At 35.9% G+C, this 27793-nt stretch overlaps 1 protein-coding gene across 2 annotated transcripts in view; it reads right to left on the bottom strand.

Moving 5' to 3' along the window:
- LOC127837659 (L-proline trans-4-hydroxylase-like) overlaps window positions 1-27793 on the bottom strand; it is a 38303-nt gene that overhangs the window by 7809 nt on the left and 2701 nt on the right. For both annotated transcript variants that reach the window (XM_052364911.1, XM_052364912.1), the window contains exons 2-6: window positions 26395-26476; window positions 25962-26040; window positions 25071-25181; window positions 23635-23726; window positions 20848-20938 (exon numbers count right to left, since the gene is read on the bottom strand). In XM_052364911.1, coding sequence (XP_052220871.1) covers window positions 20848-20938; window positions 23635-23726; window positions 25071-25181; window positions 25962-26040; window positions 26395-26476 — 455 coding nt within the window. The remainder of the gene's footprint in view (window positions 1-20847; window positions 20939-23634; window positions 23727-25070; window positions 25182-25961; window positions 26041-26394; window positions 26477-27793) is intronic.

The following is a 27793-nucleotide window of genomic DNA, read 5'->3' as shown; positions in this document are numbered from 1 at the left end:
TGTTTAAAATACAAATGCACAGCTGTGCATTGGGTGTTCATCAGATGTTTAAAACAGAAATGCACAGCGGTGCATAGGGTGTTAATCAGATGTTAAAATAGAAATGCACAGCTGTGTATTGGGTGTTCGTCAGATGTTTAAACTACAAATGCACAGCTGTGCATTGAATGTTCGTCAGATGTTCAAAATACAATTACACAGCTCTGCATTGGGTGTTCATCAGATGTTTAATATATAAATGAATAGCTGTGCATTGGATGTTCGTCAGATGTTTAAAAAAGAAATGCATAGCTGTGTATTGGGTGTCCGTCAGATGTTTAATATATAAATGCATAGCGGTGCATTGGGTGTTTATCAGATGTTTAAAATAGAAATACATAGCTGTGCATTGGGTGTCCGTCAGATGTTAAAATAGAAACGCAAAGTTGTGCATTGGGTGTTCGTCAGATGTTTAAAATTTAAATGCACAGCTGTGCATTGGGTGTTCGTCAGATGTTTAAAACAGATATGCACAGCTGTGCATGGGGTGTCCTTTAGATGTTTAAAATAGAAATGCATAGCTGCGCATCGGGTGTTCATCAGATGTTTAAAAAGAAATGCACAGCTGTGCATAAGGTGTTCGTCAGATATTTAAATTAGAAATGCATAGCTGTGCATTGTCTGTTCTTCAGATGTTTACAATTTAAATGCACAGCTATGCATTGGGTGTTCATCAGATGTTTAATATATAAATGCATAGCTGCACATCGGGTGTACGGCAGAAGTTTAAAGTAGAAATGCACAGCTGTGCATTGGGTGTTAATCAGATGTTTAAAATAGAAATGTACATCTGTGCATTGGATGTCCGTCGGATGTATAAAATACAATTGCACAGCTGTGCATTGGGTGTTCATCAGATATTTAAAAAAGAAATGCACAGCTGTGTATTGGGTGTTCGTCAGATGTTTAAATTAGAAATGCATACCTGTGAATTGGGTGTTCGTCAGATGTTTACAATTGAAATGCACAGCTGTGCATTGGGTGTTCATCAGATGTTTAATATATTAATGCATAGCTGTGCATTGTGTGTTTGTCATATGTTTGATATATAAATGCATAGCTGTGCATTAGGTGTTTGTCAGATGTTTAAAATAGAAATGCACAGCTATGCATAGGGTGTTAATCAGATGTTTAAAACAGAAATGCACAGATGTGTATTGGGTGTTAATCAGATGTTTAAATTAGAAATGCATAGCTGTGCATTAGGTGTTCGTCAGATGTTTACAATTTTAATGCACAGCTGTGCATTGGGTGTTCATCAGATGTTTTATATATAAATGCACAGCTGTGCATTGGGTGTTCGTCAGATGTTTAAAATAGAAATAAATAGCTGTGAATTGGGAGTCCGTCAGATGTTAATATAGAAATGCGAAGATGTGCATTGGGTGTTCGTCAGATGTTTAAAATACAAATGCACAGCTGTGCATTGGGTGTTCATCAGATGTTTAAAATAAAAATGCACAGCTGTGCATTGGGTGTTAATCAGATGTTTAAAACAGAAATGCACAGCTGTGCATTGGGTGTTAATCAGATGTTTAAAACAGGAATGCACAGCTGTACATTGGGTGTTAATCAGATGTTTAAGTAGAAATGTACAGCTGTGCATAGGATGTTCGTCGGATGTTTAAAATACAAATGCACAGCTGTGCATTGGGTGTTCATCAGATATTTAAAAAAGAAATTCACAGTTGTGCATTGGGTGTTCGTCAGATGTTTAAATTAGAAATGCATAGCTGTGCATTAGGTGTTCGTCAGATGTTTACAATATAAATACACAGCTGTGCATTGGGTGTTCATCAGATGTTTCATATATAAATGAATAGCTGTGCATTGGTTGTTCGCCAGATGTTAAAATAGAAACGCAAAGCTGTGCATTGGATATTCGTCATATGTTTAAAATACAAATGCACAGCTGTGCATTGGGTGTTCATCAGATGTTTAAAACAGAAATGCACAGCGGTGCATAGGGTGTTAATCAGATGTTAAAATAGAAATGCACAGCTGTGTATTGGGTGTTCGTCAGATGTTTAAACTACAAATGCACAGCTGTGCATTGAATGTTCGTCAGATGTTCAAAATACAATTACACAGCTCTGCATTGGGTGTTCATCAGATGTTTAATATATAAATGAATAGCTGTGCATTGGATGTTCGTCAGATGTTTAAAAAAGAAATGCATAGCTGTGTATTGGGTGTCCGTCAGATGTTTAATATATAAATGCATAGCGGTGCATTGGGTGTTTATCAGATGTTTAAAATAGAAATACATAGCTGTGCATTGGGTGTCCGTCAGATGTTAAAATAGAAACGCAAAGTTGTGCATTGGGTGTTCGTCAGATGTTTAAAATTTAAATGCACAGCTGTGCATTGGGTGTTCGTCAGATGTTTAAAACAGATATGCACAGCTGTGCATGGGGTGTCCTTTAGATGTTTAAAATAGAAATGCATAGCTGCGCATCGGGTGTTCATCAGATGTTTAAAAAGAAATGCACAGCTGTGCATAAGGTGTTCGTCAGATATTTAAATTAGAAATGCATAGCTGTGCATTGTCTGTTCTTCAGATGTTTACAATTTAAATGCACAGCTATGCATTGGGTGTTCATCAGATGTTTAATATATAAATGCATAGCTGCACATCGGGTGTACGGCAGAAGTTTAAAGTAGAAATGCACAGCTGTGCATTGGGTGTTAATCAGATGTTTAAAATAGAAATGTACATCTGTGCATTGGATGTCCGTCGGATGTATAAAATACAATGCACAGCTGTGCATTGGGTGTTCATCAGATATTTAAAAAAGAAATGCACAGCTGTGTATTGGGTGTTCGTCAGATGTTTAAATTAGAAATGCATACCTGTGAATTGGGTGTTCGTCAGATGTTTACAATTGAAATGCACAGCTGTGCATTGGGTGTTCATCAGATGTTTAATATATTAATGCATAGCTGTGCATTGTGTGTTTGTCATATGTTTGATATATAAATGCATAGCTGTGCATTAGGTGTTTGTCAGATGTTTAAAATAGAAATGCACAGCTATGCATAGGGTGTTAATCAGATGTTTAAAACAGAAATGCACAGATGTGTATTGGGTGTTAATCAGATGTTTAAATTAGAAATGCATAGCTGTGCATTAGGTGTTCGTCAGATGTTTACAATTTTAATGCACAGCTGTGCATTGGGTGTTCATCAGATGTTTATATATAAATGCACAGCTGTGCATTGGGTGTTCGTCAGATGTTTAAAATAGAAATAAATAGCTGTGAATTGGGAGTCCGTCAGATGTTAATATAGAAATGCGAAGATGTGCATTGGGTGTTCGTCAGATGTTTAAAATACAAATGCACAGCTGTGCATTGGGTGTTCATCAGATGTTTAAAATAAAAATGCACAGCTGTGCATTGGGTGTTAATCAGATGTTTAAAACAGAAATGCACAGCTGTGCATTGGGTGTTAATCAGATGTTTAAAACAGGAATGCACAGCTGTACATTGGGTGTTAATCAGATGTTTAAGTAGAAATGTACAGCTGTGCATAGGATGTTCGTCGGATGTTTAAAATACAAATGCACAGCTGTGCATTGGGTGTTCATCAGATATTTAAAAAGAAATTCACAGTTGTGCATTGGGTGTTCGTCAGATGTTTAAATTAGAAATGCATAGCTGTGCATTAGGTGTTCGTCAGATGTTTACAATATAAATACACAGCTGTGCATTGGGTGTTCATCAGATGTTTAATATATAAATGAATAGCTGTGCATTGGTTGTTCGCCAGATGTTAAAATAGAAACGCAAAGCTGTGCATTGGATATTCGTCATATGTTTAAAATACAAATGCACAGCTGTGCATTGGGTGTTCATCAGATGTTTAAAACAGAAATGCACAGCGGTGCATAGGGTGTTAATCAGATGTTAAAATAGAAATGCACAGCTGTGTATTGGGTGTTCGTCAGATGTTTAAACTACAAATGCACAGCTGTGCATTGAATGTTCGTCAGATGTTCAAAATACAATTACACAGCTCTGCATTGGGTGTTCATCAGATGTTTAATATATAAATGAATAGCTGTGCATTGGATGTTCGTCAGATGTTTAAAAAAGAAATGCATAGCTGTGTATTGGGTGTCCGTCAGATGTTTAATATATAAATGCATAGCGGTGCATTGGGTGTTTATCAGATGTTTAAAATAGAAATACATAGCTGTGCATTGGGTGTCCGTCAGATGTTAAAATAGAAACGCAAAGTTGTGCATTGGGTGTTCGTCAGATGTTTAAAATTTAAATGCACAGCTGTGCATTGGTGTTTCGTCAGATGTTTAAAACAGATATGCACAGCTGTGCATGGGGTGTCCTTTAGATGTTTAAAATAGAAATGCATAGCTGCGCATCGGGTGTTCATCAGATGTTTAAAAAGAAATGCACAGCTGTGCATAAGGTGTTCGTCAGATGTTTAAATTAGAAATGCATAGCTGTGCATTGTCTGTTCTTCAGATGTTTACAATTTAAATGCACAGCTATGCATTGGGTGTTCATCAGATGTTTAATATATAAATGCATAGCTGCACATCGGGTGTACGGCAGAAGTTTAAAGTAGAAATGCACAGCTGTGCATTGGGTGTTAATCAGATGTTTAAAATAGAAATGTACATCTGTGCATTGGATGTCCGTCGGATGTATAAAATACAAATGCACAGCTGTGCATTGGGTGTTCATCAGATATTTAAAAAAGAAATGCACAGCTGTGTATTGGGTGTTCGTCAGATGTTTGAATTAGAAATGCATACCTGTGAATTGGGTGTTCGTCAGATGTTTACAATTTAAATGCACAGCTGTGCATTGGGTGTTCATCAGATGTTTAATATATTAATGCATAGCTGTGCATTGTGTGTTTGTCATATGTTTGATATATGAATGCATAGCTGTGCATTAGGTGTTTGTCAGATGTTTAAAATAGAAATGCACAGCTATGCATAGGGTGTTAATCAGATGTTTTAAAACAGAAATGCACAGATGTGTATTGGGTGTTAATGAGATGTTTAAATTAGAAATGCATAGCTGTGCATTAGGTGTTCGTCAGATGTTTACAATTTTAATGCACAGCTGTGCATTCGGTGTTCATCAGATGTTATATATATAAATGCACAGCTGTGCATTGGGTGTTCGTCAGACGTTTAAATAGAAATAAATAGCTGTGAATTGGGAGTCCGTCAGATGTTATTATAGAAATGCGAAGTTGTGCATTGGGTGTTCGTCAGATGTTTAAAATACAAATGCACATCTGTGCATTGGGTGTTCATCAGATGTTTAAAATAAAAATGCACAGCTGTGCATTGGATGTTTGGCAGATGTTTAAAAACAAATGCAAAGCTGTGCATTGGATGTTCGTCAGATGTTTAAATAGAAATACACAGCTGTGCATTAGGTGTTCGTTAGATGTTTACAATTTAAATGCAAAGCTGTTCATTTGGTGTTCATCAGATGTTTAATATTTAAATGCGTAGCTGTGTATTTCGTGTTCGTCAAATGTTAAAATAGAAATGCATAGCTTCGCATCGGGTGTTCGGCAGAAGTTTAAAATAGAAATGCACAGCTGTGCATTGGGTGTTAATCAGATGTTTAAAATACAAATGCACATCTGTGCATTGGATATTCGTCAGATGTTTAAAAAACAAATGCAAAGCTGTGGATTGGATGTTCGTCAGATTTTTAAAATAGAAATGCACAGCTGTGCATTAGGTGTTCGTTAGATGTTTACAATTTAAATGCACAGCTGTTCATTTGGTGTTCATCAGATGTTTAATATATAAATGCATAGCTGTGAATTGGGTGTCCGTCAGATGTTAATATAGAAACGCAAAGTTGTGCATTGGGTGTTCGTCAGATGTTTAAAATACAAATGCACAGCTGTGCATTGGGTGTTCATGAGATGTTTACAATAGAAATGCTCAGCTGTGTATTGGATGTTCGGCAGATGTTTAAAACAGATATGCACAGCTGTGCATTGGGTGTCCTTTAGATGTTTAAAATAGAAATGCATAGCTGCGCATCGGGTGTTCGGCAGATTAAAATAGAAATGCACAGCTGTGCAATGGGTGTTAATCCGATGTTTAAAATAGAAATGCACAACTGTGCATTGGATGTTCGTCAGATGTTAAAATTCAAATGCACAGCTGTGCATTGGGTGTTCATCAGATGTTTAAAATAGAATTGCACAGCTGCGCATTGGATGTTCGGCAGATGTTTAAAACAGATATGCACAGCTGTGCATTGGGTGTCCTTTAGATGTTTAAAATAGAAATGAATAGCTGCGCATCGGGTGTTCGGCAGATTACAAAAGAGATGCACAGCTGTGCATTGGGTGTTAATCAGATGTTAAAAGTAGAAATGCACTATAGGGCATTAGATGTTCATCAGATGTTAAAATACAGATGCACAGCTGTGCATTGGGTGTTAATCAGATGTTTAAAACAGAAATGCACAGCTGTGTATTGGGTGTTAACCAGATGTTTAAAATAGAAATGTACAGATGTGCATTGGATGTTCGTCGGATGTTTAAAATACAAATGCACAGCTGTGCATTGGGTGTTCATCAGATATTTAAAAAAGAAATGCACAGCTGTGCATCGGGTGTTCGTCAGATGTTTAAATTAGAAATGCATAGCTGTGCATTAGGTGTTCGTCAGATGTTTACAATTTAAATGCACAGCTGTGCATTGGGTGTTCATCAGAGGTTTAAAATAGAAATGGACAGCTGCGCATTGGATGTTCGGCAGATGTTTAAAACAGATATGCACAGCTTTGCATTGGGTGTCCTTTAGATGTTTAAAATAGAAATGAATAGCTGTGCATCGGGTGATCGGCAGATTAAAATAGAGATGCACAGCTGTGCATTGGGTGTTAATCAGATGTTAAAAATAGAAATGCACTTCTGTGCATTAGATGTTCGTCAGATGTTAAAATACAGATGCACAGCTGTGCATTGGATGTTCGTCAGATGTTAAAATACAAATGCACAGCTGTGCATTGGGTGTTCATCAGATGTTTAAAATACAAATGCACAGCTGTGTATTGGATGTTCGTCAGATGTTAAAATACAAATGCACAGCTGTGCATTGGGTGTTCATCAGATGTTTAAAATAGAAATGTATAGCTGCGCATCGGGTATTCGGCAGATGTTCAAAATAGAAATGCACAGCTGTGCTTTAGATGTTCGTCAGATGTTTAAAATAGAAATTCATAGTTGCGCATCGGGTGATCGGCACAAGTTTAAAATAAATGATAGCTGTGCATTGGGTGTTCATCATATGTTTAAAATAGAAATACATAGCTTTGAATTGGGTGTCCGTCAGATGTTAATATAGAAACGCAAAGTTGTGCATTGGGTGTTCGTCAGATGTTTAAAATACAAATGCACAGCTGTGCATTGGGTGTTCATCAGATGTTTAAAATACAAATGCACAGCTGCGCATTGGATGTTCGGCAGATGTTTAAAACAGATATGCACAGCTGTGCATTGGGTGTCCTTTAGATGTTTAAAATAGAAATGAATAGCTGTGCATCGGGTGATCGGCAGATTAAAATAGAGATGCACAGCTGTGCATTGGGTGTTAATCAGATGTTAAAAATAGAAATGCACATCTGTGCATTAGATGTTCGTCAGATGTTAAAATACAGAAGCACAGCTGTGCATCGGATGTTCGTCAGATGTTAAAATACAAATGCACAGCTGTGCATTGGGTGTTCATCAGATGTTTAAAATACAAATGCACAGCTATGCATTGGATGTTCGTCAGATGTTAAAATACAAGTGCACAGCTGTGCATTGGGTGTTCATCAGATGTTTAAAATCGAAATGTATAGCTGCGCATCGGGTGTTCGGCAGATGTTAAAAATAGAAATGCACAGCTGTGCTTTAGACGTTCGTCAGATGTTTAAAATAGAAATTCATAGCTGTGAATTGGTTGTTCATGAGATGTTTAAAATAGAAATGCACAGCTGCGCATTGGATGTTCGGCAGATGTTTAAAACAGATATGCATAGCTGTGCATTGGGTGTCCTTTAGATGTTTAAAATGGAAATTAAAAGCTGTGCATCGGGTGTTCGGCAGATTAAAATAGAGATGCACAGCTGTGCATTGGGTGTTAATCAGATGTTAAAAATAGAAATGCACTATTGTGCATAAGATGTTCGTCAGATGTTAAAATACAGATGCACAGCTGTGCATTGGATGTTCGTCAGATGTTAAAATACAAATGCACCGCTGTGCATTGGGTGTTCATCAGATGTTTAAAATACAAATGCACAGCTGTGTATTGGATGTTCGTCAGATGTTAAAATACAAATGCACAGCTGTGCATTGGGTGTTCATCAGATGTTTAAAATCGAAATGTATAGCTGCGCATCGGGTATTCGGCAGATGTTAAAAATAGAAATGCACAGCTGTGCATTGGGTGTTAAACAGATGTTTAAAATAGAACAATATAGCTGTGATTTGGGTGTCCGTCAGATGTTAAAAAAGAAACGCAAAGTTGTGCATTGGGTGTTCGTCAGATTTAATGCACAGCTGTGCATTGGGTGTTAATCAGATGTTTAAAATCGAAATACACAGCTGTGCATTGGATTTTAATCAGATGTTTAAAATAGAAATGCACAGCAGTGCATTGGATGTTCGTCAGATGTTAAAATACAAATGCACAGCTGTGCATTGGATGTTCGTCAGATGTTTAAATACAAATGCACAGCTGTGCATTGGGTGTTCATCAGATGTTTAAAATAGAAATGTATAGCTGCGCATCGGGTGATCGGAAGAAGTTTAAAATAAATGCACAGCTGTGCATTGGGTGTTCATCAGATGTTTAAAATAGAAATACATAGCTGTGAATTGGGTGTCCGTCAGATGTTAATATAGAAACGCAAAATTGTGCATTGAGTGTTCATCAGATGTTAAAATAGAAATGTATAGCTGCGCATCGGGTATTCGGCAGATGTTTAAATAGAAATGCACAGCTGTTCATTGGGTGTTAATCAGATGTTTAAAATACAAATGCACAGCTGTGCATTGGATGTTCGTCAGATGTTTAAATACAAATGCACGGCTGTGCATTGGGTGTTCATCAGATGTTTACCATTTAAATGCACAGCTGTTCATTGGGTGTTCATTTTATGTTTAATATAAATGCATAGCTGTGCATTGGGTGTTCGTCAGATGTTTAAATAGAAACGCAAAGCTGGGCATTGGATGTTCGTCAGATGTTTAAAATACAAATGCACAGCTGTTTATTGGGTGTTCGTCAGATGTTTAAATAGAAACGCATGGGCGTGCATTGGGTGATAATCAGATGTTTCAAATAGAAATGCACAACTGTGCTTTGGATGTTCATCAGATGTTTAAAATACAAATGAACAGCTGTGCCTTGGGTGTTCAACAGATGTTTAAAATACAAATGCATAGCTGTGCATTGGGTGTTCGTCATATGTTTGCAATAGAAATGCATACCTAGATCGCGATTAGTAAAATACATTTTGTTGAAAACTCAAACAACACATTCGTGATCGAACTTTTGTATTTTAGATTATTTTGTAATTTTAAGTATGTAAGTGAATTTGCATATTGTTTCCCTTAATGATCAAGGTTAAAGCGACCCGTTAAAACGAGCCAGAGTAAATCAGTATTTATTAAATTAAAAAGCACATATTTCTTTTTTTTGCCACAGACCCATATATTATTAGATTATATTATATTATATATTATATTATATATTAGATTAGAAAAAAAAGATATAGGATATAGGATTTAGGATAGGGGATTAGGGAGGAGAGAGGATAGGAGGGGAGAGAGGAGAATAGAGGAGATTATAGGAAAGATAACAGGAAAGAGGACATAGGGGATATTAGATATTATATTATGGATTATAGGAGATTAGACAGGATAGGAGAGAGGAGAAAGATAGAGAGATAGGAGAGGATATAGGATAGGATAGAGGAGAGGAGAGAGGAGAGAGATTAGAGGAGAGATAGAGAGAGAGAGAGATTATTAGAGGATATTAGATAGGAGAGAGGAGATATATTCTAGAGGGATTATATAGATTATATTATATATTATATTACATATTATATATTATATGATATATTACATTATATATTATATTATATATTAAATTATATATTATGTTATATATTGTATTATATATGATATAATATTAAATATGATATGATTTTATAATATATTAAAATATATAATAAATAATATATAATATATAATATATAATATAATATAATACATAATATATGATATAATAAATGATATAATATAATATATGATAAAATATATTATATAATTATGTTCTTTTATAAATTGAAAGCAATACTGTCTTATCACCATAATGCGTTCATAGAAAGTTTATTCTCTCTTCCCCTTACGATTTACTGACTGAGATCTGACCGAGTACTGACCCTGGAATTCTTCGAGATAGAATTTAATGCGTAATTGCACCTGGGCCGAAATCCGTGTCTATGTTTCTTATGAATTTGCTACACTTACCAGTGTTACATTACATAAGCAGTACTCAGCAACTCATCTCGAATAGGACGCAGCAATATGACCAATCTTCTGGGGAGGAATTCTCTCAAATCAGCCAATGAAAAACTCGGATTTATCCATCGGACCTACTGGCAGGAAAAAATGCCCCCGGCGTTTCATAAGCTATTGATATAGGTCATTTTACGAAGTCAAAAGGTCTGGTCAGGCTCCGACTTTATTTACTAAGAGTTTATGGTAGGAATATTCTTTAATGGGACGAACTGATAAAATGCAGTGATGTGTCATCATGTTTGTTTTTATTTGAGGACATTTACTTTATGTAAAGAAATTACCAGGAAACATTTAGTCAATATGATCACGGACTCTAGATCAATATACACTCCGTGATCTAATATAATACTAAAGTACACAACCCTACTATGGATGTCGGGTCATTCCGAAGGCACCATCATTTAAAAAGTGTTTAACCCGCACATCAGTTGTGGCGCATGGAGTATTGTTCTCAAAGAAATTGGAGCTAGGAACCACCGGTAGGTATCAGTTGCGCTCTGGGAAAACGGAGCTTAATGCATGTGAGTAAAGTGTCGTCCCAGATTAGCCTGTGCAATCTGCAGTGGCCAATCAGGGACGACACCTTATTATGTAATGGTATTTTCGTTTTAAGGAAGTCTCTTGTTAGCAAAAATCCAGACACTTAATCGTTTACTTAACGCACATGCATTAAGCCCTTTTTCGCCGAGTACCATGTAAGCAAATATTCGAAGCCAATTGCCAATCGATTTAACTTTACTGCATGAGCGTTTTACAGTACATGTCACGTGTCAGTTATACTATAATACTCCCTTTTGGTGATGTTCCATGTATAAGCACAATCAAAATATTCACCAGAAATGTTATGCTTCGTTTAATTTCTTTCCATTTCATCTTCATTCATTCTCATGTATTGGCATTAACGTGTTTCTCCGCATCCCCCCCCCCCTCACCAATAATTTTAACGAACCTACTATGTAAGTAAATCGCTAATCCTTACTATTCTACCGAAACAAAGTCAAAAGTGAAGTTGAATAAATGTGGTCTATGTTTTTAAGATAGTCAAAATGACAGGCTCGAGTATTGATTTTTTTTTTGATGTAATTATAGTATTTATACTAACAAGGGATACAACTGGCCACAAATTAAGTCGACAAAGGTTTGCAACAATTATTTTTCTGAATTTCACCCGTGAAAAAGCATTAAGACATAAGATTGCGTGCGATTTCCACGTGTGTGAAGTTTGCCTATTTAGCCTATTTAGTACATAGGTTGAAACATACATCCTATTTAGCTTATTTAGCCTATTAAGCCATTTTAGTACATAAGTTGAAACATACATCATATTTAGCTTATTTAACAGCCTCTTAAGCCTGTTTAGCCCATTAAGCAAGATTATAACATCCTATTAAGCTTTTTTAGCCTATGGAATAACCTGTTTAGCACGTTTAGTACGTCGATTGAAATATACAACCTATTTAGCCCATATTAACCTATAAAGCAGCCCTTTGAACCTGTTTAGCATATTAAATAAGAATATTAAATGGGCAAAAACATTCGCTCTATTTAGCATTTGTATCAGCCCGTTAAGCCTGTTTAGGCCAATTAGCAAGTATATCAAATAAATCACGAAAAAACTTCCGGTCTTGGCTATTTAGTAGCTTCTTCAATATAGTTGTCAGACGATAACTCAAGAACGCATACGCCTAGGATCATAAAACTTCATGGGTTGATTGATCATGACTTGCAGATGATCCCTATTGATTTTGAGGTCACTAGGTCAAAGGTCAAGGTCACGGTGACCTGAAATAGTAAAATGGTTTCTGGATGATAACTCAAGAACGCATAGCCTAGGATCATGAAACTTCATGGGTAGATTGATCATGACTCGCAGATAACTCCTATTTATTTTGAGGTCACTAGGTCAAAGGTCAAGGTCACGGTGACCCGAAATAGTAAAATGGTTTTCGGATGATAACTCAAGAACGCATACCCCTAGGATCACGAAACTTCATAGGTAGATTGATCATGACTTGCAGATGACCCCTATTGATTTTGAGGTCACAAGGTCAAAGGTCAAGGTCACGGTGACCCGAAATAGTAAAATGATTTTCGGATGATAACTCAAGAACGCTTTTGTCTAGGATCATGACACTTCATAGGTACATTGATCGTGACCCGCAGATGACCCCTATTGATTTTCAGGTCACTAGGTCAAAGGTCAAGGTCACATTGACCAAAATCGTATTCACACAATGGCTGCCACTACAACGGACAGCCCATATGGGGGGCATGCATGTTTTACAAACATCCCTTGTTCAAGCAACATGTCCGTGTTAGAACATGTTGTTTAAACAGGATTTTAAACTGACGCATATCTGTACAAAGTAATTTGAAAACCAAATGTTTAGTTTTGCTGTTGTATATGTTAAGTTATTATTGTTAATTCAATTATGAAGGTTGGAGTTAATATTTATTTAAGTGTTCGATGTAGATTTTCTATCAATGGCTTTGTTTATTTCATTTAAATCACCACCTATTACTTTGATGCCCTGAGAGTTTAGTATTTCTGAAATATTTTTTAGAAACGAATTTCGTAGTGTTTTATTATTTGGCGCATACACATTCAGAAATGAATATGCATTGTTTTTCATTTCAATATTAAAACAGTTGTACCTGCCATTTTCATCGTGTGAATAGTTAATGACATCGAAATTTAAATTAGTTTGTATTCAAAATAGACACTCATTTTCTGATATTGTTCCCAAATAAGATAAATATAAGCCAATTTGAAAAATCTTGATTCAGTAAAGCAATCATATTATCAGACAAATGGGTCTCTGGCAAAAAAAGTGATATGTGCGTTTAAATTTAATAAATACTGATTTACCTGGCTCGTTTTAACGGGTCCCTTTAACCTTGATCATTAAGGGAAACAATATGCAAATTCTCTTACATACTTAAAATTACAATCTAAAATACAGAAGTTCGATCACGAATGTGTTGTTTGAGTTTTCAACAAAATGTATTTTACCAATCGCGATCTAGCTATGCATTTCTATTTCAAACATCTGACGAACACCCAATGTACAGCTGTTCATTTGTATTTTAAACATCTGATTAACACCCAATGAACAGCTGTGCATTTCTATTTAAACATCTGCCGAATACCCGATGCGCAGCTATACATTTCTATTTAAACATCTGATGAACACCCAATGCACAACTGTGCATTTGTATTTTAACATCTGACGAACATCCAATGCACAGCTGTGCATTTGTATTTTAACATCTGACGAACATCCAATGCACAGTTGTGCAATTCTATTTAAAACATCTGATTAACACCCAATGCACAGCTGTGCATTTCTATTTTAAACATCTAAAGGACACCCAATGCACAGCTGTGCATTTGTATTTTAAACATCTGACGAACACCCAATGCACAACTTTGTGTTTCTATATTAACATCTGACGGACACCCAATTCACAGCTATGTATTTCTATTTTAAACATCTGATGAACACCCAATGCACAGCTGTGCATTTATTTTAAACTTTTTTCGATCACCCGATGCGCAGCTATGCATTTCTATTTTAAACATCTAAAGGACACCCAATGCACAGCTGTGCATATCTGTTTTAAACATCTGCCGAACATCCAATGCACAGCTGTGTATTTCTATTTTAAACATCTGATGAACACCCAATGCACAGCTGTGCATTTGTATTTTAAACATCTGACGAACACCCAATGCACAACTTTGCGTTTCTATATTAACATCTGACGGACACCCAATTCACAGCTATGTATTTCTATTTTAAACATCTGATGAACACCCAATGCACAGCTGTGCATTTATTTTAAACTTCTTTCGATCACCCGATGCGCAGCTATGCATTTCTAGTTTAAACATCTAAAGGACACCCAATGCACAGCTGTGCATATCTGTTTTAAACATCTGACGAACACACAATGCACAACTTTGCGTTTCTATATTAACATCTGACGGACACCCAATTCACAGCTATGTATTTGTATTTTAAACATCTGATGAACACCCAATGCACAGCTGTGCATTTATTTTAAACTTCTTTCGATCACCCGATGCGCAGCTATGCATTTCTATTTTAAACATCTAAAGGACACCCAATGCATAGCTGTGCATTTCTATTTTAAACATCTGATTTACACCAAATGCACAGCTGTGCATTTCTATTTTAAACATCTGATTAACACCCAATGCACAGCTGTGCATTAAATCTGACGAACACCCAATGCACAACTTTGCGTTTCTATATTAACATCTGACGGACACCCAATTCACAGCTATATTTTTCTATTTAAAAAATCTGACGAACATCTAAAGCACAGCTGTGCATATCTATTTTCAACATCTGCCGAATACCCGATGCGCAGCTATACATTTCTATTTTAAACATCTGATGAACACCCAATGCACAGCTGTGCATTTGTATTTTAACATCTGACGAACATCCAATGCACAGCTGTGCATTTGTATTTTAAACATCTGATGAACACCCAATGCACAGCTGTGCATTTGTATTTTAACATCTGACGAACATCCAATGCACAGCTGTGCATCTGTATTTTAACATCTGACGAACATCTAATGCACAGATGTGCATTTCTATATTATTAACATCTGTTTAACACCCAATGCACAGCTGTGCATCTCTATTTTAATCTGCCGAACACCCGATGCACAGCTATTCATTTCTATTTTAAACATCTAAAGGACACCCAATGCACAGCTGTGAATATCTGTTTTAAACATCTGCCGAACATCCAATGCGCAGCTGTGCATTTCTATTTTAAACATCTGATGAACACCCAATGCACAGCTGTGCATTTATATTTTAAACATCTGACGAACACCCAATGCACAACTTTGCGTTTCTATATTAACATCTGACGGACACCCAATTCACAGCTATGTATTTGTATTTTAAACATCTGATGAACACCCAATGCACAGCTGTGCATTTATTTTAAACTTCTTTCGATCACCCGATGCGCAGCTATGCATTTCTATTTTAAACATCTAAAGGACACCCAATGCATAGCTGTGCATTTCTATTTTTAAACATCTGATTTACACCAAATGCACAGCTGTGCATTTCTATTTTAAACATCTGATTAACACCCAATGCACAGCTGTGCATTAAATCTGACGAAAACACAATGCACAACTTTGCGTTTCTATATTAACATCTGACGGACACCCAATTCACAGCTATATTTTTCTATTTTAAAAATCTGACGAACATCTAAAGCACAGCTGTGCATTTCTATTTTTAACATCTGCCGAATACCCGATGCGCAGCTATACATTTCTATTTTAAACATCTGATGAACACCCAATGCACAGCTGTGCATTTGTATTTTAACATCTGACGAACATCCAATGCACAGCTGTGCATTTGTATTTTAAACATCTGATGAACACCCAATGCACAGCTGTGCATTTGTATTTTAACATCTGACGAACATCCAATGCACAGCTGTGCATCTGTATTTTAACATCTGACGAAAATCTAATGCACAGATGTGCATTTCTATATTATTAACATCTGATTAACACCCAATGCACAGCTGTGCATCTCTATTTTAATCTGCCGAACACCCGATGCACAGCTATTCATTTCTATTTTAAACATCTAAAGGACACCCAATGCACAGCTGTGCATATCTGTTTTAAACATCTGCCGAACATCCAATGCGCAGCTGTGCATTTCTATTTTAAACATCTGATGAACACCCAATGCACAGCTGTACATTTATATTTTAAACATCTGACGAACACCCAATGCACAACTTTGCGTTTCTATATTAACATCTGACGGACACCCAATTCACAGCTATGTATTTGTATTTTAAACATCTGATGAACACCCAATGCACAGCTGTGCATTTATTTTAAACTTCTTTCGATCACCCGATGCGCAGCTATGCATTTCTATTTTAAACATGTAAAGGACACCCAATGCACAGCTGTGCATATCTGTTTTTAACATCTGCCGAACATCCAATGCACAGCTGTGCATTTTTATTTTAAACATCTGATTCACACCAAATGCACAGCTATGCATTTCTATTTTAAGCTTCGGCCGAACACCCGATGCGCAGCTATGAATTTCTATTTTAAACATCTGACGATAATCTTAAGCACTGCTGTGCATTTCCATTTTTAAGATCTGCCGAATACCCGATGCGCAGCTATACATTTCTATTTTAAACATCTAATGAACACTCAATGCACAACTTTGCGTTTCTATATTAACATCTGACGGACACCCAATTCACAGCTATGTATTTCTATTTTAAACATCTGATGAACACCCAATGCACGGCTGTGCATTTATTTTAAACTTCTTCCGATCACCCGATGCGCAGCTATACATTGCTATTTTAAACATCTGATGAACACCCAATGCACAGCTGTGCATTTGTATTTAAACATCTGACGAACATCCAATGCACAGCTGTGCATTTGTATTTTAACATCTGACGAACATCCAATGCACAGTTGTGCATTTCTATTTTAAACATCTGATTAACATCCAATGCACAGCTGTGTATTTCGATTTTAAACATCTGATTAACACCCAATGCACAGCTGTGCATTAAATCTGACGAACACCCAATGCACAACTTTGCGTTTCTTTTTTAACATCTGACGGACACCCAAATCACAGCTATATTTTTCTATTTTAAACATCTGTTTAACACCCAATGCACAGCTGTGCATTTCTATTTTTAACATCTGCCGAATACCCGATGCGCAGCTATACATTTCGATTTTAAACATCTGATGAACACCCAATGCACAGCTGTGCATTTGTATTTTAACATATGACGAACATCCAATACACAGCTGTGCATTTGTATTTTAAACATCTGATGAACACCCAATGCACAGCTGTGCATTTGTATTTTAACATCTGACGAACATCCAATGCACAGCTGTGCATCTGTATTTTAACATCTGACGAACATCTAATGCACAGAAGTGCATTTCTATTTTTAACATCTGATTAACACCCAATGCACAGCTGTGCATCTCTATTTTAATCTGCCGAACACCCGATGCACAGCTATTCATTTCTTTTTTAAACATCTAAAGGACACCCAATGCACAGCTGAGCATATCTGTTTTATACATCTGCCGAACACCCAATTCGCAGCTGTGTATTTCTATTTTAAACATCTGACGAACACCCAATGCACAGCTGTGCATTTGTATTTTAAACATCTGATGAACACCCAATGCACAGCTGTGCATTTAAATTGTAAACATCTGACGAACACCCAATTCACAGCTATGCATTTCTAATTTAAACATCTGACGAACACCCAATGCACAGCTGTGCATTTAAATTTTAAACATCTGACGAACACCCAATGCACAACTTTGCGTTTCTATTTTAACATCTGACGGACACCCAATGCACAGCTATGTATTTCTATTTTAAACATCTGATAAACACCCAATGCACCGCTATGCATTTATATATTAAACATCTGACGGACACCCAATACACAGCTATGCATTTCTTTTTTAAACATCTGACGAACATCCAATGCACAGCTATTCATTTATATATTAAACATCTGATGAACACCCAATGCAGGGCTGTGTAATTGTATTTTGAACATCTGATGAACACCCAATGCATAGCTGTGCATTTCTGTTTTAAACATCTGATTAACACCCAGTGCACTGCTGTGCATTTCTGTTTTAAACATCTGATTAACACCCAATGTACAGCTGTGCATTTCTGTTTTAAACATCTGATTAACACCCAATGCATAGCTGTGCATTTCTGTTTTAAACATCTGATTAACACCCAATGCACAGCTGTGCATTTCTGTTTTAAACATCTGATTAACACCCAATGCACAGCTGTGCATTTCTGTTTTAAACATCTGATTAACACCCAATGCACAGCTGTGCATTTCTGTTTTAAACATCTGATTAACACCCAATGTACAGCTGTGCATTTCTGTTTTAAACATCTGATTAACACCCAATGCATAGCTGTGCATTTCTGTTTTAAACATCTGATTAACACCCAATGCACAGCTGTGCATTTCTGTTTTAAACATCTGATTAACACCCAATGCACAGCTGTGCATTTCTGTTTTAAACATCTGATTAACACCCAATGTACAGCTGTGCATATCTGTTTTAAACATCTGATTAACACCCAATGCATAGCTGTGCATTTCTGTTTTAAACATCTGATTAACACCCAATGCACAGCTGTGCATTTCTGTTTTAAACATCTGATTAACACCCAATGCACAGCTGTGCATTTCTGTTTTAAACATCTGATTAACACCCAATGCACAGCTGTGCATTTCTGTTTTAAACATCTGATGAACAGCTAACATCTAACAGCCAACTTCACATACCTCCTACAAGCGTGTTAAATACAAATTCAATTAAAATTCAACACATATGCAATGACTTCGGTGACTGCAAGTTAAAAGGGACTTATTAGCTGCTTTTAGTATTTTTGAAAAATGTCATTAAATGTGTTAACACACAAATCCAAAACGTGTTTAATAATAGTCATAATTTATACATGTATAACACCAAGGAAAAACGTTAGTTAGAAAATATTCACTTCCCGGGGATTCGAACCAGCGCCCTCTGGAAGTAAAAGCTAGTGCGATTCAACTGCGACACACTGGTTATGTTTATTATCATTTAAAACCTAAATACTACATTTTCTAAATTGTCAAGGAAGAGCGTTACAAACGCTTTATTATTTACTGATTTCGAATGATGATTTCCCATAAATGAATCGATATTTTAAACCTTTGTCTTATTCAGCAGTGTTATTTCGCTTCTTTCAACATTAATATGTATGTAACATAATGTATACATACTTTTTTATATCTTTGCTCAGTATTCTGAAAATCACCGTTTAGATATGTTTCTCCTTCAAATCGATCTTTCTTAATAAAATAATGCTCCCAAGTACATACAAGGGTGTACCATTAACATCAATGGAGTCGCGTTCTGAGAAAACTGGGCTTAATGCATGTGCGTAAAGTGTCGTACTAGATCAGCCTGTGCAGATCGCACAGGCTAATCAGGAACGAAACTTTCAGCTTAAATTGGATTTTACTAAGAAGAGTCTTCATTTAAACAAAAAATGTCATAAAAGCGGAAAGTGTCGTCCCTGATTAGCCTGTGCAGACTGCACAGGCTTATCTGGGATGACACTTTACACACAAGCATTATGCCCAGTGTTATCAGAACCCGACACAATGTTACATTCCAACATTAATATATCTAACTGTTTGAGGGTTGTTATATGCAATACCAAAATTATCTTCTCAAATCGTAATTTTCATTTCCATTTGCACGAAATCTCAGCCACAATAGGGCGAAAGCATATTTGATTATATCATATGGTATACATTTTTTTGTTATATACCGGTTAAGTGGATCATTGTCAATACTATTATCTGACACATGTTAAAGATAACATTTTAAGCAACTATATTTAGTTCACTGACAAATCTAATGACATTATTTTGACGTTAAATAAATTTTTCACTGAACGATTGACATCGAGTTAATGCTATCAAATGTTATCAAAATATATTATTGAAACCTTTAACTGAACTAAAGCAATATATGACCAACACCAAATACCATTTTCAATTGTAAGGGCGATTCATCATATAAATGAGATTCACTCTGGGAAAATGGGGCTTAATGCATGTTACTTAAAAAATTCGTCCTATATTAGCCTGTGCAGTCCGCACAGTGTTATAAGAAGCAGGAGAGTGTAGTCCCTGATAAGCCTGTGTGGACTGCCTGCTCATTTACTTTATACTTGAAGGGACACAGTTTACATGATGATTTTCAAAAGAATTCTCATACATTCAACAAAAAATGGGTACCATCTGTTTAAACAAGCAAAAAAGTAATCCTTCCTAAAACAAATGTTAAATATTGGTTTATAGATGTATTATAGTCATTCAAAATCAGTAAAACAATAAAGCCTTTGTAACGGATTCCTCAATAGTTTTAAAAATATCCTACAACTCATATATAGTATATAATTGGCAGATAAATATTCAAGGCTAATCTGGTACGACACTTTACGTACATGCATTAAGCCCTGTTTTCCCAAAGCACAGTTTAAATGTATGTTTTCATGCTTTAGTTACACCGTGGTTGTACCCAATTACATTTACCTGCAGGCAACTGTTATCCTTGGTGCATTTATCGATGGCGATGAAGACGGTCATCATGTTAGGGAACAAACATCCGTTGTTATACCAGTAGCTGAAATAAATATATGGGAGTTCAGGCTGGTGAAGTGTCATAAGAGTGTTTATAAGTGTGGGTAATAATATGTAGCACTATGTAAACAGTGTAAAAAAGAAATAAAATGAACTTGTAAAAACCTTTTTCAAATATAATGAATAACTTAGCTCAATCATTTACTTTATACTTAAAGGGACACAGTTTAAATGACGATTTTCAACATAATTCTCATAGATTCAACAAAAAATTGTATATATCTTATGTTAAAACAATCCAAAAAGTAATCCTTACTAAGAAAATGTTAAAAATATTGTTTAATGTACTATTATAGTAATTCAAAATCGGTAAAACAATAAAGTGTTTTCCTCAACAGTTTGACAAGTAGCGTAGTACTTACATATAGTTTATATTTCTCTGAATAATTAAAGCCAAAGTGGCGCAGTGGTAGTGCATAAGCTTTTACTTCCAAAGAAAACTGGTTTGAATCCCGGGAAACAGGGTTCAACACTATTTGTATTCAACCGTTTTTCTGTGTTATCTAGTTAAGACTATTCAAGATGTGTTAGTAAACTTAGTAAATGATTTTTTTTTCATTAAACTGACTTCTGTAAACAAAATACTTTTAAATGACTTGCTGAAACAAATTTTATTTTGGAAAAATGTTATGAACTGTAATATTCAGAATAGTTTTTAACAATTATAATGACAGGAAAAAATGATAAAATAAAAAGTTGCCTGTCCTGGATTTGAAACCAGAACCTCTAGAAGCATATTCTGACGGGCTTCTACTACGCAATCTAAGCTTTGACATTAAAAAGTTGAGGAAAACACTAACTTAACCTTTACCACTAAGATGTGTATTTTCAAGCATTTGTAGTTCCCTAGAAAGTTAGATTTAATTAAAGACCATTCTTACTATATTTAAGTTTTAAAGGCTTCATTTCAAACTCTTAGATACTGATGAGCACCAAACAGCATAAAACCTGAACCGACTGCGAGTTAAAGGCTGTTTGCACATAGCCCTTTTCACTAGTTCATATCATGCATACATTCTTTTTTAAAGTACTTCTTATCTACAATATTTGCGGAATCTTAAGTAACAAAGTGCATCTTTCTACTTAACTTTATATTTTGTCACTCTCTTCATAAACAAGAGCTGTCTCCATCGGAAGACATATGCCCCCAAAAATGCTTTTTGAAACCTAAACACAGATTTCAAAACCTAAACGCGGAACCTAAGTTCAAGGTCAAGGTCAAAGGGGGTCAAATTTATGTGCGTATGAAAAGGCCTTGTCCATATACACATGCATACCAAATATGAAGGTCAGGGTTCCCAGCTTTCTGTATGAACAAAATTACCTGATTTTTCCCTGATGGAAAATAAAAATTCCAGGATCACAATTTCGACCTATTTCTTGCTTTATATATCCTCAATAAAATAGCAGTTGCAGACAATAACATGTAGTATATTTATCTGCTGCTATATAAACAGAGAGAACGAGAGAAAGCAGTAGGTATTTACTAATAGTACAATAAGCTACATGTATACTACAAAGCCACCATAGCCATGCAGAGGAATCGATTTGCTGTTTTAATTGTATCGACTTTTTCGACACAAGTCGGGAAAGTCTGATCACACAAAATTCCCTGATTTTTCCCTGATTTCAGGAACTTTTCCCAAATTCCCTGACTGGAAAAAGTTAAAAGTCTTTTTCCAGGTTTTCCCTGATTTCCAGGTTGGCTGGGAACCCTGAAGGTTACATCTGAAGCGACATAGAATTTATGAGTATGTTTCGAGCGGAAACGCAATTTTTTTATGATTCAAGGGCCGTCACTCTGAAGTGCCTGGGTAAATTTGGCTGATTATCGAACTTAACCTAGATTTCATTGCCTTACAAATTTTAATGAAGTTTGGTGAAGATCCGATGACAAGTGGTGGAGTTATTGAGCAGAAACGAGAAAAAACTCATTTTTTTATGATTCAAGGGCCGTAACTCAGGAGAGTTTGGGTCAATTTGGCTGATTATCGAACTTGACCAAGATCTTATGACCTTACACATATCATGAAGTATGGCAAAGATCCTATGACATTTGCTTAAGTCATTGAGCAGAAACAAGAATTAACGCAATTTTTCGATGATTCAAGGGCCGTAACTCAGGAGTGTCTGGGTCAATTTGGCACATTATCAAACTTTACCTAGATGTTACTGCCTTACACATTGTTATGAATTTTGGTGAAGATCTGATGACAATTGCTTGACTCATTGAGCGGAAACTAATCCGGACAGAATAACTAACTAACTAACTAACTAACTGACTGACTGAGAGACATTGTGATTTTAATATGCCCCCAGAACCTATGGGAATAAAAATTCCAAGTATTCATATGTTTGTGGTATATCCTTCACTTTCCAAGACATCATGATACAAGCCTTGTTCTGGGAAAACTGGGCTTAATGCATATGCGTAAAGTTTCGTCCCAGATCAGCCAGTGCCTTCCGCACAGGCTAATCAGGGACGACAATTTCCAATTGTTACAGATTTTTGTGTTTAAAGGGAGCGTCTTCTAAATGAAAATCCATCAAAGGCAGAACGTGTTATCCCTGATTAGCCTGAGCGGACAGCACTGGATAATCAGAGATGACACTTGGAGCAGGTGTATTAAGGCCAGTATTCCAGGATGTGAGTCAATGACAAAGATCATGGTTGCCCACCCATAGTCCTGGTGCCAGATGTGCTTCCCTCCAATCTTGGCCGGCTTCTTCATCAGCTTAGTGTGGTAGTGGTACACCTCTCCTCCAAGAAGCTGTCATATTAATCAGTTAATCCCGTAGATTGCTTTGAAAGCCTTATTGCTTATTGAGACACTCCAGTTTGATTAATTGGTAGTGCAAGTGTTCATGAGAACATTCATAGAGTGAGTTGCAAATTGGGAGTTCATACATGTAATACTCTCATTGACAAACAAAATGCGTAAATGTAAGTTTACCATCAAATTAGGATTCATATCTTTATATTGTGAAGTTAGCCGTGCAGAATTGATAAATCAAAATAAATCAAGATGTAAGATAAATTAAAAGAAATAACAAGATGTGTTTGTGAAACACAATGTCCCCCTATATGATGTTTGACCTTGTAGGATGACCTTGACCTTGACCCTTCACCACTCAAAATGTGCAGCTCCATGAGATACACATGCATTTCAAATATAAAATTGCTAGCTTCAATATTGCAGAAGTGACATTACATGAGCAATTTTGACCCATATATTTGACCTTGAAGGATGACCTTGACCTTTCACCACTCAAAATGTGCAGCTCCATGAGATACACATGCATGCCAAATATCAAGTTGCTATCTTCAATATTGCAAAAGTATTCATAAAATTAGCGATTTGGGCCACATATATTTTACCTCTGACCTTGAAGGATGACCTTGACCTTGACCATTCACCACTCAAAATGTGCAGCTTCATGAGATACACATGCATGCCAAATATCAAGTTGCTATCTTCAATATTGCAAAAGTACTCATGAAATGAGCGATTTTGGCCACATATATTTGACATCTGACCTTGAAGGATGACCTTGACCTTTCACCACTCAAATTGTGCAGCTCCATGAGATACACATGCATGCCAAATATCAAGTTGCTATCTTGAATATTGAAATACTGCAAAAGTGTACATTAAATGAGTGATTTTGACCCATATATTTGACCTTTGACCTTGAAGGATGACCTTGACCTTGACCTTTCACCACTCAAAATGTGCAGCTCCATGAGATACATATGCATGCCAAATATCAAGTTCCTATCTTCAATATTGCAAAAGTTATTGCAAATGTTAAAGTTGGCGCAAACCAACCAACCAACCAACAGACCAACAGACAGGGCAAAAACAATATGTCCCCCACTACTATAGTGGGGGACATAAAAAAAATATCTATGTTTGGAGTATATAAATTTGTTTATGTTAAAACATATTCACAACAATGTAAATATTTAACTTTTAAAACAAAAATAACATATATTTTTTGCCTGTTGAGAGCACTTCAGTCTATTATAAAACTATTATTTTAAAGAACGTTGGATTCACATGATAAAATCTTTCAATCTACCAGTAAATTTGTCATGCATGACACTGACTTACCTGTTCACAGCCTCCCACGACCTTTTCGCACCTAGCCACCATCCCTGTCACATCTACACCAGGGTGATTCCACAGGATCATGTGGGCCTCACGACCATCACCATCAGCAACCTAGCAACAAAACCAACAGTGGTTGCCTAGCAACAAAAACAAGAATAGCAACCTTGCAACAGTAACCACATATGCAATACAGTAGCAATGACAACATTTGGAATCTAGAAACAATAGGAAACATACAAATAACATCATAATCATGATAACAAAACAAAATACCACATGCAACAGATTCATTACAACTGAAGCAAGATGCTACAATAATGACCAATGGCAACACAGCAATAACACAAAATTACCATAACAACAGAAGTAACAGGTAACGAGGTACCTAGAAACATCAACAAAACCACTATACAGAACCCTGGCAACATCAATATCCATCAAGAATCAACAACCTAGCAACACATTACGTTTACACATGTAGCAAAATAACAGTAATACAAACACTGCTGTTACTAACAACAACAATACAAGAAATGAAGCAAAACTATTGAAATACAAAAACTCAAAACATCTTAGCAACAATATTTGCATTCCAAAATATATAACAACGATACCTTTAGAATAAAACAAAATGGAAACCTCTAGGTGAGCAGAAAGATAGCATTACCAACATTAAATCATAAATACCCAAAATCTTAATTATATATTTCATCATATTATTCTTTATTTTCAGCTTAAATATGTCATGTAGAAAATACCTAATGTTTTAAGAAGAAAAATTCTCGACCATATCAACAAATCTGTAGTACCCTGACAAAAAACATGAGTATCACCTATTAACAATTAATTTACCACGGTACATCACAAATGAATTGACATTGGATACGTTACCCCATATGTGTGGTCTAGAAAGGGTCCAGCAAGAATAGCCTTCTCAATGTGTGCTACCTCTTCCTTAGAAAACAACCCTCTGAAAATAACAAACACTACTTTGTAAAGAGATATTACCATTTTATACATTTCTTACATGCAATTAATTCTTGTAGATAAGGGCAAACTAACCATATTTTGGTCTTAACAATTATAAAGTATCACACACTGTAAAGTTAAAATTTTACAAATGAAATACTTAAAGGGTTAAAACAGAAATTCCATTTGTATGAAATAAGTTTGAAACTTTGTGGACAGCTCAGCTTAAGTGATGTAAAATTCAAACAAATTTAATGTCCTGACTAGTGAATGCTTAATGATGGCTTATGTCTCATGGTAGTTATGATGGCTTGATTTCTGAAGGTGATTATAGCTTGAATTAATAGTAGCAGACCTGACGAGTGTGTAACCGTCCTCCTTGAATGCATTTTTCATAGAATCTGTCACAACGAACTCTCCCCCTTCATACTGAAATTCTGAAAAGAAAAGCAAATTAACTTATATTTAGAAAAGAAGCTATAATTTTCTTCTGTACAAATTTTTGGGATGTAAATAACATTGTGCAATACTGAGACAAATGTCTTAGTGTAAAATATAAGCACTGTGCGGCTGCCATAGGTACAATGCAAATTATTTCATATATAAAAGTAATGCATTTAACAGCACAGGTATGAGTATTATATATAATATCTTAAGATATTTGTATAACATCTGACTTATATGTTTGGTACATGTGTAGTTGAGATCTGTACTTGATATATGTGGTATATATATGATATTTGAAGTATGTTCCTTATGTATGAGATTTATGCCTGATTTCTGAGGTATGTGATATATGAGGCCTGTGTCTGATATTTGAGGCATTTTCCTTCGACCGAGGTCTATTTCTGAAGTATGAGGGATGTGCCTGATATCTGATGGATAAGTCTTATCTCTGAGGGTTATCTCTAATATCTGAGGTTTATGTATCTGAGATCTGTGTATGATATTTGAGATGTTTTCCTGACATTTGAGGTCTAATAGAGTCTATGTGAGATCATGTCTAATATCTGAGGTATGTGTATGACATTTGAGATGTGTTCCTGACATATGAGGTCTATGCGAGATCAATGTCTGATATCTGAGGTCTGTGTATGACATTTGAGGTGTGTTCCTAATGTCCAAGGTCTATATCTGATATATGAGGGATGTGTTTGATAACTGAGATATGACGTTTTGTAGCTGGAATAAATAAGCTGGTATGTATAAGTGTTTAGTTAAACTCATTGAATGTCAGTTTTAAACCTTTTCCCTTTAAGTATTACATTTTTATGATACAAATTGTTTAAAGATTTTTAAAAAAATGTATGGCATATAATTAAAGAGACTTGTTTTAATGGGGCCATCCAACAGATAAAGCGTTGTGCGACACGAAACGATATTTTAAGAAACTACGAGGATTGCTTATATAGCTAAACAAGAGCACCGCATAACGCGTGCCACGCTCGGCTACGGGTGCAGTTTTAAATAAATGAAAGGTTGTCAAATTGTATTTTATTTTTTAGAGGTAACAATGACCTCGACCTTTGACCTAGTGACCCCAAAATGGTTGTGGCATGTAGAACTCATCAAGGTGCATCTACATATGAAGTTTTAAAGTTGTCGTTGGAAGCACTTTGATTTTAGAGCCAATGTTAAGGTTCTAGCATGACGCGGACGTCAGACGACACGACGAGCTGGCTATGGCATACCTCGGGTTTTCTCCAAAAATGCCGAACTAAAATTACAACTGCTTTAAGCATGAGCGTTGATGG

Source organism: Dreissena polymorpha, chromosome 7 (assembly GCF_020536995.1).
Source record: "Dreissena polymorpha isolate Duluth1 chromosome 7, UMN_Dpol_1.0, whole genome shotgun sequence".
NCBI lineage: Eukaryota > Metazoa > Mollusca > Bivalvia > Myida > Dreissenidae > Dreissena > Dreissena polymorpha.
The sequence above is the reverse complement of the archived record's forward strand: the minus strand, read 5'-3'. Positions and strand labels throughout refer to the sequence as shown.